Below are 11,694 nucleotides of genomic sequence, written 5' to 3' on the forward strand. Positions count from 1 at the left end.
TGGGTCATCACTAGCTTCATTAGCCACAAAGTTATAAACCCCGCCCATTTCTACAATTGATTATCTTCGAATTTTATTTTAAAGTTAAGCCTAACTTTAACCACACTGCTAAATTTATGCCTGACCCTAAACCTTAAATTAAGACAAAAAAAAAAAAAAAATTGTAGCCAATTTTGACTGTGGCTGTGGAATCTGACGGATGTCTAATAAAAACTGTGGAAACCGGTGGGTGGGGGTTGTCAAACTTGGATTAGCGTACTTTATGACTATGCCTTGCCCAGTTTCCCGGCTCGCTTCAACTCAGTTCCTGTAACTTTAGCTAGCGACGCATCCAAGTTCGAGGAGCTGGGATGGCGGAGAAGAGCCCTGACTCCAGCGGCTCAGTTGACCAGTGTCCCGCCCTGTCTCCGGAACAGAGAATGCAGTCACCTGGGATCGGGGCATCCAAATGGGTCCGTCTGAATGTCGGTGGGACATACTTTCTCACAACGAGGCAAACGTTGTGCCGAGACTCAAAATCGTTCCTGTACCGTCTTTGCCAGGCCGACCCCGACCTCGACTCTGACAAGGTACGGATATCTAGCTAGCTAACCGTTTGTCTGTTTTACACAGCATGTGAATGTTCTAACGTTAACTTACGTTACCTAGCTAGCATATCCAGACCGATTTACTAACTAGTTAGGTAGTTATTTTAATTGTTTAGCCAGGAAGTAAGCCAAACGGATAGCTAATTTAGATGGTCAACGTTAGCTACTAACGTCGTTACTAGTACAGGCTAGCTAGTTCAGCTGGCCAACGTTAACTCCCAAATAACTTGTCTAACTAGCTAAATAACGTTACCGTTAACGTTAGTTTGTTTTCCTGTTTTTTTTTCTGGATAACCCTCCTGACTACAGATCTACAGTAGCTAACTAACAAATATTAATTTGTACCGCAGCTCGTTTCTACTCCTACTTAGATAACATTCGTATATAGTACGAGTCAACCACGATAAACTGTTACTGTAGCTATCTAGATGGTGAATATCAGAATTACGCCTACACGCAAATGGACCATAAAATATATTGTTGACAAGACCAACAAGTAGTATATATTTTTTTTGTAAATAATTGGGCTTATAATATACAATTGTGCAAATGAGCCCCCCCTTTCTGGAAAAGGAGCGTTGCCCCCTGTAAAATAAAGTATGATAATCCACATGTTGAATATGTTTACCATCCTGATTTCCAACCCTCAAAGGTCACCATGCATCATTTAACAGGAGGATGACATTTACAAGCTGGCAAAAGACCTTACAAGACAAGTTGGCTCAGTCATACAGATGCAGTTGCAATGAGTCTTGGGCTCTGAAAGATCCACAGTATCCAAGCAGAATAGTTTCATCCCATAGTTATCTAGGACATTTACGAAACTATGCCTATTAGCATTCCTAATTTGAAGTTGAGGTGAAAGTCTCCAATGTCTGTAATGTTCATGTGCCCAGTGTAATGTGGTAAGGATATGTATCTCTGCCCTCTATTGATTCTTGCTAATGATGGCGTGTGTGTGTGAAGGCTGGAGCAAGGTGTGGTGATCCTTGACGGATAATGAGACCTGTGAAATGTCAGTTACCCCATGTTGGCGCTGCTCCAAGCTCTGGGCACAGAGCTGTTGTATCCATGGATTGGCTATGGGTTTATGCAATTGCACAGTTCTGTTTTGATGTTTGTCACTGTACAAAAATCGGCAATGGTTTCGCCCCAGATTTGTTATTGTCTGCTTTTCTCATTGTTATTGACTTCTCTTTCTTCAGGATGAAACGGGTGCCTATTTAATAGACCGGGACCCAACATACTTTGGTCCAGTGCTCAACTACCTGAGGCATGGGAAACTGGTGCTCAATAGAGGCCTTGCAGAGGAAGGTATGATGATATGCTGAGACATGTCTGAAGAGTTGTGCCATTCTGTCATCTTTGTTGCTGTTTCTTTTTCGCTCTAACACATCACACGCTAACAATCACACTTATTACATTTAACACCACAGCAGTTCTCATTAGCATACATAGTTTTTTTCAATGATTGGGGTTTTAAGAATTGGTTAAATACATTCTGTTCCTCTCAAGGTGTACTGGAAGAGGCTGAATTCTACAATATCCCTTCTTTGATCAAGCTAATTAAAGACAAAATCAGGGAGAGGGCCTGCAAAACAGTTCAGGTGTGTGGGCTCGACTAAAATTGTCATTGGTATCTGAGTGATTTCTTTCTTCCCTGAGACTGTCCTGTTGTAATCACTAATACAGAGCTCTGGATATTAAAGGGGGCAGTGGAGTGGCATGTCAGCCTTGGTGCCTATAAGGCCCTCTAACTACTGGCGAGAGGCAAATCCTTGGCAAGCTAGCCTCCCAAGGATCACCTCTGTTTACATGGTTTAATACGGCAATGACTCTGGGCACAAGCTCCGCTTAAGCTACTGGGATTTCCAGGTCTTGTTGATGTGTTGGCATTTGTCCAGTCTCCTTACCCTTGCCAAGTAGATGAGGTCAGGAGTTGGCACATACTGGCTCTGCTCTGGGGGGGGGGGATGGGAGATTTGTATGTAGCCTATTGAGAGCACTTGCTGCTCTGTTGCATGTGAATTAACATTGCCTCTTTTTCGCTCTCCACAGCTCCCTATAAAACATGTCTACAGAGTCTTGCAGTGCCAAGAAGAGGAGCTAACACAAATGGTTTCCACCATGTCAGATGGTTGGAAGTTTGAGCAGGTAATTACCTTGAAAGGAAGACATTGGGGAGTGTTCTGCCTCCTATTTTCAGAAATGTTCCTTTCAGCTGCACCTTGACTTGTTGGTTGATGTACTGTTCACAGATGATGCTGAGTTCAGTGTATAACATAAATACTATAATTGTCTTAGTTTGTAGTCCCTGTGAAATATAACCTTGCAGCATAATTTGGTTACATAGCTGTTATTGTGGTACTGTATTTATTTTTGTGAAAGTCAGAATTGTCTGACCAACCTTTGAAAGGAGCTATGGTTGTGCCTGGTTCAAATAGACACTGGTTTCTGTCAGAGGCCAGGTTGCTAGAGTTAGATTTTGTCTGTTTATGGAACAGCAGATAAAAGGGGATGTTTCTGTTCATTCAGGAGGACACCCTGTACTAGGTGCATTTCTGCTACTAGCCCCCTCTCTCTAGACCTTGCAGGGTGTTAGGGTCTTCCCCTCAGAAAACTCATGAGTGCGCTCAGGCTGCTACTCACGTTTCCTTTTTTGGGAGCCAGCAAGGTGACAATGTTAGGCATTCTGCTCGTGGCAGCGTTGTGAAAATGGGAACCTACTGTATAGTGTAGTCTGTTCATTTGAATTAGCTACCACCTTAACGACAGATTTCACCCTGTGGTCTAATCCAAGGGATACTAAACATTCATGAGCAATGTAACAGCTCAAAGTGCTCAGGTGTCCTAGAGAAAAATCAGTGTTTGTTACTTTGACATAAAAAAAGAATCCTTACGTAGAATAGAAATTGTCTACTGTAATCTGTTACATTGTTTTGACTGTGCCTGGCAAGCTGTTGGAAAAATTAGATTTCCCATGTGTGCATGTTACCTCTAGTCCCTTAGAAACATTTCCCTTCTCATTGGGCATTGGTCCCCCCCCTTTTTCCCCTCAGTTGGTCAGTATTGGCTCCTCATATAACTATGGAAACGAAGACCAGGCAGAGTTCCTGTGTGTTGTCTCTAAGGAGCTACATAACCAATCATACGGCACAAGCAGTGAACCAAGTGAAAAGGCCAAGGTGAGTATTCCAGAATTGCAACAAAAATGTCTTTCATCAACTTCCTGACCATTGTTACAACCATTTATTGTGACTTACACTAAGTTTTGTATACATGTTGTCTATCACATGTCTAACATAAATGCACACAATTGTTTTATTGGTCATGGATGCTGCAATTCCTTTTTTTGCATGCTGAATTTCCTGCAGAGGACAAGTACAAGGATTGTTAAACATTTTGCCAATGAATGTATCTACCTTTGAATATTAGGGGACAATTGGTGAGATTTTGTTTAGACCCCTGCCATTGTGGCCTTAAACCTTTCTCCAAGAGCCCCTTTTCCCCTTGTGCCATATCATCATATCATCCTATGAGCCCATTACCTAGAGAGCATCCTGCTAATCATTATCTAGACAAGAGCAATGCCTCTAATGATTTAAACTACTTTAATATTTAATGACCTGTCACTAGCTTCTGCAGTTTATGGAATTCTCCATAGCCTTAGTCTCCCCGCTTTCCAGTCAAAAAAAAAATGAAATTTTAGGTTTCTTCCTGCCTGTTAAATGCTAACTCATAATACCTTTTGTCAAAGGTTTTTTGAAACATCTGTCTAGGATGAAATATACAGGCATAAACATCTTATTTTTCTCTGACCATTTTCTTTTGCAGATTCTTCAAGAACAAGGCTCTCGAATGTGAAGAGACTGTTCAGTTCTTAGGATTGTGTCCTGCTATGATGTCCAGATATAAAGACACAAACTACATCACATTCTGAGGAGCATTATGGCACACTGGAGAAGCTGGCTAACTGCAGTCTACACATTGTACACACCATTTTTCTTTCAGATCTCAAATCAAAATGTGCAATCGATAGCGTTACTCTGTTTTTGGGCCTACATAGTAAAACTGGACTGTAGATTTTCACACAGAGAAGGGACTGATCACTATTGTCCACAGCATTTATACTTGGTCCATCATTTACTCAGGGTCTCTAATAGTGTTTTGGAAGATGCATTAGGTGTGAACTGTCTGGTGGGACATTATTTCAAACATTTGTGCGTACTACATTATGCCAGTCCTTCACATACAAAAATCAAACCTCTGAGAAATAAATTGGAAAGCAGGTTTTAAAAGTTAGATATTTAAGACTATTTATATGGAGTTGTATAGATTCATACTGTCTTGTTAGAGGTGAAGACTGTATCGACAGTTTTTATTTATTTTTTACATGTCTTTAAACAGAGATTATTTATGTCCCTTTCCAAATATCCTTTCAACCTGCACATTATCAGTTTTTTGGAAGGAGGACATTCTTAGAACTATTTCTACCAGGGTTATTGTTTAATAATGAGGTTGAGGTGATGTTAGGGAATGCCAGATGTTAAAGGACTAAAACTTGTCTTCCATCCCCAGACTCTGGTGTGTTTTAGTTGGGTTACCTGTTAGGCAGCCACTGTGGAACTGGAACACATTGTTATAAATTAGGACATTATACCTAGAGCCATTTGATAGGCACATTTTTGTCCCACATTGACATATGACAGTGACTTATCGGCTGGTGTTGTGAAGGGCCTGTTTTCCATTTTACGTGAGAAAGAAAAGTGTTTGTCTCTTGCATGAATTAGTGCATATCTGCTTATTTGTGTGTGTATACACAATCTTTACGCTTCTGCGGTTTGACTATATTGAGCTTTGACAGGGCTGTATACCAAGCAAAATTACACCAAACTGTGGCAGTTTGCAATCATGCAAGTTCTGAGTAAAAATGCTTTGGTCATGTATTGATGAAAAGATTGGAAATTATAATGCGCAGTCTTTACCATTGTTCAACTTGTAGATGGTTGATCTACCTATTGAATACGTTAACATTGTCAGTACATGAAAACATTTATTTTTGAAAATGTTGCCATTGTTCAATGACCAAATCGATGTCTGAATTTCAACTTTAATCTGAATGTCTTTTGTCAGCGATAAGGAAATTCGGTAGTCTACATGCATATCTATGAGGATTTGTACATAGAGGAAGTTTAATAATATTCAGATGTGTTATCAGTGTATGCTTTTTCTTCCTAACACACAGGGCTTTAACTAGTGGAATACAAGCTATAATTTCTGTAAAGGTCAACTGGACCCCTCCTGTTGCCTGATCAAGGTAAAGTTTACATGTCTAGTGTTTTATAATCGGGATCTTACTTACCTTGCCATTGTGACACAATGCTCTAATTTGGCTTGTTTAAACAGCTGTATATTACTATGTTTACATAGCAACTACCTGGGTATCTGGGATGTCAGCCATTTATCTAGTACGCAGACGGATAGTTTTCCAACATTTTCCTTGGACAGGTTTTTTTCTTGTTCACTGAGTTGTCTTGTGGTGATAAGTGCCTCTTGCCTCTGGGGCTTCACAGTGCATGTGAAATCTGTGTAGTAGTGATGCCCAAAACCACAAGGGCTCACTGTTTGTGTCCACCCTGCAGTGACAGTGAAGACATGTATCTAGTGTGGTGTCCTTTGACTGCAGATTCTTAAACACAGAAGGGGGTGTCAGCCATTGCATGCATGGCCTGGTTCACCTTCCACCATGCCCTCAGCTTTACAGGACACCACTTCACTCCACTGTGACACTTCAGCTCCTGTGGGTTTCTAATGGGACATTGTTCTAGTTTTCCGTTAAATGTATTTTTAAAATGAACAGATGCAGACCATTTTTATCTTCTCACTGCTGTTCCTATATAGTAGTATCAAATGTTTTGTATTTTTTATGCTTACTGTATATACATACTATATTATATGTAATAGCATGTTTTGACTGGAGATAATGGAAATTATGGTGATGCTAGACCTGGTGGATTTAATCAATAAATGGTCATGAATTCAACTCTTGTATTGTATTTGAACAAACTGTTGCAGAGCCATAGAGAAATACTAACCACATGGCTGTCATCAATATGTTAGATGTACTGTATAGAGCAAGGGTGCACTTGAAAGGAAATATGGTAATAACTAAACATCTTTAGACACTGGTTGGCCGTCATTGTAAATAAGAATTTGTTCTTAATGGACTTACCTAGTTAGGTAAATATCAAATGACAGACTCAGGTTTGGTCCATCACAGGGTTAAATCATATTGAGCTACTGTTCAAACACAGCTCCATTCAGTAGTGCACAAAAAAAGACCGTACAGTATAAAGATGGGCAGAAACTGCTACTCATAGAGCCCCAAAGTGGACGTGTCATAATACCTATAAAACCTAGCGGTTAACCAGAAATGCTTCCATATAATCATCACGTAATGTATAATATGTAGCCTACGGCATATGATCCAATGTATCATTTTTTATTATGACATTATGTTTTTGTATATATACACTGCTCAAAAAAATAAAGGGAACATTTAAACAACACCATGTAACACCAAGTCAATCACACTTCTGTGAAATCAAACTGTCCACTTAGGAAGCAACACTGATTGACAAATTTCACATGCTATTGTGCAAATGACATAGACAACAGGTGGAAATTATAGGCAATTAGCAAGATACCCCCAATAAAGAAGTGGTTCTGCAGGTGGTGTCTACAGACCACTTCTCAGTTCCTATGCTTCCTGGCTGATGTTTTGGTCACTTTTGAATGCTGGCGGTGCTTTCACTCTAGTGGTAGCACGAGACGGAGTCTACAACCCACACAAGTGGCTCAGGTAGTGCAGCTCATCCAGGATGGTACATCAATGGGAGCTGTGGCAAGAAGGTTTGCGGTGTCTGTCAGCGTAATGTCCAGAGCATGGAGGCGCTACCAGGAGACAGGCCAGTACATCAGGAGATGTGGAGGAGGGCAACAACCCAGCAGCAGGACCGCTACCTCCGCTTTTGTGCAAGGAGGAGCAAGAGGAGCACTGCCAGAGCCCTGCAAAATGACCTCCAGCAGGCCACAAATGCGCATGTGTCTGCTCAAACAGTCAGAAACAGATTCCATGAGGGTGGTATGAGGGCCCGACGTCCACAGGTGGGGGTTGTGCTTACAGCCCAACACCGTGCAGGACGTTTGGCATTTGCCAGAGAACACCAAGATTGGCAAATTCGCCACTGGCGCCTTGTGCTCTTCACAGATGAAAGCAGGTTCACACTGAGCACATGTGACAGACATGACAGTCTGGAGACACCATGGAGAACGTTCTGCTGCCTGCAACATCCTCCAGCATGACCAGTTTGGCGGTGGGTCAGTCGTGGGGTGGCATTTCTTTAGGGGGCCGCACAGCCCTCCATGTGCTCGCCAGAGGTAGCCTGACTGCCATTAGGTACCGAGATGAGATCCTCAGACCCCTTGTGAGACCATATGCTGGTGTGGTTAGCCCTGGGTTCCTCCTAATGCAAGACAATGCTAGACCTCATGTGGCTGAAGTGTGTCAGCAGTTCCTGCAAGAGGAAGACATTGATGCTATGGACTGGCCTGACTGTTCCCCAGACCTGAATCCAATTGAGCACATCTGGGACATCTTGTCTCGCTCCATCCACCAACGCCACGTTGCACCACAGACTGTCCAGGAGTTGCCGGATGCTTTAGTCCAGGTCTGGGAGGAGATCCCTCAGGAGACCATCCGCCACCTCATCAGGAGCATGCCCAGACATTGTAGCGAGGTCATACAGGCACGTGGAGGCCACACACACTACTGAGCCTCATTTTGACTTGTTTTAAGGACATTACATCAAAGTTGGATCAGCCTGTAGTGTGGTTTCCACTTTAATTTTGAGTGTGACTCCAAATCCAGACGTCCATGGGTTGATACATTTGATTTCCATTGATAATTTTTGTGTGATTTTGTTGTCAGCACATTCAACTATGTAAAGAAAAAAGTATTTAATAAAAATATTTAATTCATTCAGATCTAGGATGTGGTATTTTAGTGTTCCCTTTATTTTTTTGAGCAGTATATATATATTTTGTTTTTTTTAACGCTCATCTGTCACTTTGTCATATTGTTGTCTAATATCTTTTCACTTTTGTTCTTTATGCAAAAATAAAATATTTCAAAAATATATTTTTTAAATGGTTCCAATCGTTGTTCCACAATTCATTTTTCCTATAGGAAAATTTAGAAACTATTAAAATAAGGGCTGTGTTTTGTGTAGGCTTACCCTGGTGGGACGTTTTGATAACCACGTAAATCTCTCAGATAAGGTGACTTTTATTCATATATTCAGCTCTATTTTCTCTCAGATCTGAAAAAAATGCTAATTAGCATTAAAGTAGACATCATGCAAGACGACAAATCCCAGCAAGCCCCTGCACGTCATCTCTAGCTGACACATTTGCTAACAGGTATTATGTCCATTTAAAACTTGTACAAGACCTTTCACAGATTTTTTTTTCATTTAAAGAAATGTAGCCAATTTAATCATTACTACATTTAGCTAACATTAGATAGTTAATCCAGAGATTCTTACTTTTGCTTTGATTTCGGCAGTCTCGTCCAGATCGTCATGGCATTTGCAGTTCTTTATGACAACCATATTAGCGGCCCAAAAAAATATTAGCAGCTAATTAGCGTTTCATTTTGGGGGGGGGGTAATATATTGATAAAAGTAACCTTGTCCTAGAGAGATATTTACACTGTTATCAAAATGTCACGCCAGGGTAAGCCTACATGAAACACAGCCATTATTTTAAGTGTTTAAAATCCCCTATGGGATAAATGAATCGTGGTAAAACAATTATAACCATTTCCCTGTTGGACCACTAGGCTTTATGGGTATTATTTAACTAGGCAAGTCAGCTAAGAACAAATTCTTATTTACAATGACGATCCACCCCTGCCAAACTCCAACGACGCTGGGCCAATTGTGCGCCGTCCTATGGGACTCCCAATCACGGCCGGTTATGATACAGGCTGGAATCGAACCAGGGTCTGTAGTGACACCCCCAGCACCGATGCAGTACCTTAGACCGCTGCGCCACTCGGGTGGTACTCTATAGAAATCCCACTTGTAGGCAATGTCATCGGGTCTAATGGTCCAGACTGTGCACATACATCCTGTCAAAGGCACTCCTTCAATATATAGTTGTTTTTTACGTAAATTAACTAGTCAGTTTGTCACTTTCACGAGGTTAGAGTAAAAACATGTTCCACTACTTAAGACATGGGCTCGAATCTAGGTTGTGCCTTCAGATTTCGAGAAAATGTACAACTAAGGAAGATTGTTTCACTTTTCTCACTGACTTCTCAAACCCCGGCTTGATTTGCTTGGTCAGTTTCGCAAGCGTTCCTGGACGTCTCGCGATGTTGCACCTCTGGGTTTAGAAACTCTGTGGCACAACGTTGCAGAACGTTCTGATAGAAACACATCGATGAACTCTTTGGTAAATCAATCTAACACAAAAGTTTCAGTAGCCTAGGATGCAAATATGTTCTAGTTCCGTTCTGGTTGCTGGTTGTACCCTACTAAACACAATTCAGGTTTTGTGAACAAACCTCGTTTGTGAAGGGATCATCTGTATGTGTTAGAAACGAAGTAGTGTGATTATTGTCATCATAATGTTTAGCAGCTACTATATGGCTTATTAATGCATCACTATTCATTTCCACACAGAATGCAATATTTAAGTAGGAAAATACTCTCTCAAGTAATTACCAAAAATATTGTCATAAACTAATATTTTGGACACAGTCCTAGCCAGAAGATTCCAACCCTACTACACTTTTTTTTACAGTGAGTTGCACTGAGGATGGAAAGCCATCATGGTTAAATTAAGACAGCTGAGCCAGCATAAGATATGGGTCGGAAAACATACCTCAATGCAGACATGGGGTATAGAGAGAAATAGTAATGGTGTCTTTTTGTAGGCATTAACTCCGCCGTGATCCGTTGAACAAAGCCTATTGGGAAAATAAATGCTGTTTTTGTGGGGGATTTGGATGAACAACACAAATAAGAAATGTGGTAAACACAGGCTTAGGAGATCTTATATATTTTGTTCTATGAAATAATCTTCATAAGCTAATGTCACATTTTGTAAATGTTTAAGAATTTGTTATAAAAAAAGCTCAAATGCTTCATAATTCATAAAAGTCATGTTAACAGACTGCTATTATCGTACAAAACAAAACTAATAAGATCTCCTAAGCCAGTGTTCACCTCAGACCTTTCTACACTAATTTTTTTACATCTCAGTGCAAGAGGCGTCACTGCAGTACCTGGTTCGAATCCAGGCTGCATCACATCCGGCCGTGATTGGGAGACCAATAGGGCGGCACACAATTGGCCCGTAATCCGGGTTTGGCCAGAGTAGACTGTCATTGTAAATAAGAATTTGTTCTTAACTGACTTGCCTAGTTAAATAAAATTTTAAAAATTCCCATTGGGATGGCTGAATGAACCACAGGTAACTAATTTCTGGGTTTTAGGACTACAATCTGGCGAGCTCTACCAGCACTGAACTCCAAATGTTACCTTTATCCAAACTGATACATCGAGAAGATTGAAATACAGCTTGTTTTTTTGTTGTTGAAAAACTGCCCTTTTCGTCCTCATGCTATCAGTAGCCACTGGAGCCATTTTGGGATGACTGTACAATCCGTTATTTTGTTGTTCAACACGACGTGCCAATCCATAATGGCTGATGTTACTACTTCTAGTTAGCTTTAAGTTGGAAAAGGGCTTGAAAACAAACAGTGTTTTAATCTTCTGGTTGTATCAGTTTGGATGAAGGTCAAATTTGGAATACAGTAACATATCCCATCCCTGTATTAAGGTGTGTTTACTGACTCCTATCTCATGCCAACTCTACAGTGTCTTAAATAAACTATGACGGTGTTCTGACCCCAGTGCAGCTCAGTGTAAACAAGCATAATGGTAGGGTCGGAATCTTTTGGATACATTCAGTCCCTAACTTTGGATGTACTGTCTCTTTAAATGCATAGCTGTCAAATGCTTTGCCTGAAAGTTAT

General features: G+C 40.8%; 1 protein-coding gene across 1 annotated transcript; it reads left to right on the plus strand.

Moving 5' to 3' along the window:
* The first annotated feature begins 193 nt into the window (after positions 1-193).
* On the plus strand, positions 194-6,630 carry kctd5a (potassium channel tetramerization domain containing 5a). The gene is made up of 6 exons (XM_024390263.2): positions 194-569; positions 1,793-1,901; positions 2,103-2,194; positions 2,646-2,741; positions 3,647-3,772; positions 4,422-6,630. The coding sequence occupies exons 1-6, from the start codon at positions 351-353 to the stop codon at positions 4,449-4,451; spliced, it is 672 nt and encodes a 223-aa protein (XP_024246031.1). The 5' UTR covers positions 194-350; the 3' UTR covers positions 4,452-6,630.
* Positions 6,631-11,694: the final 5,064 nt, after the last annotated feature.

The sequence above is a fragment of the Oncorhynchus tshawytscha genome, linkage group LG09, assembly GCF_018296145.1.
Source record: "Oncorhynchus tshawytscha isolate Ot180627B linkage group LG09, Otsh_v2.0, whole genome shotgun sequence".
Taxonomy (NCBI): domain Eukaryota; kingdom Metazoa; phylum Chordata; class Actinopteri; order Salmoniformes; family Salmonidae; genus Oncorhynchus; species Oncorhynchus tshawytscha.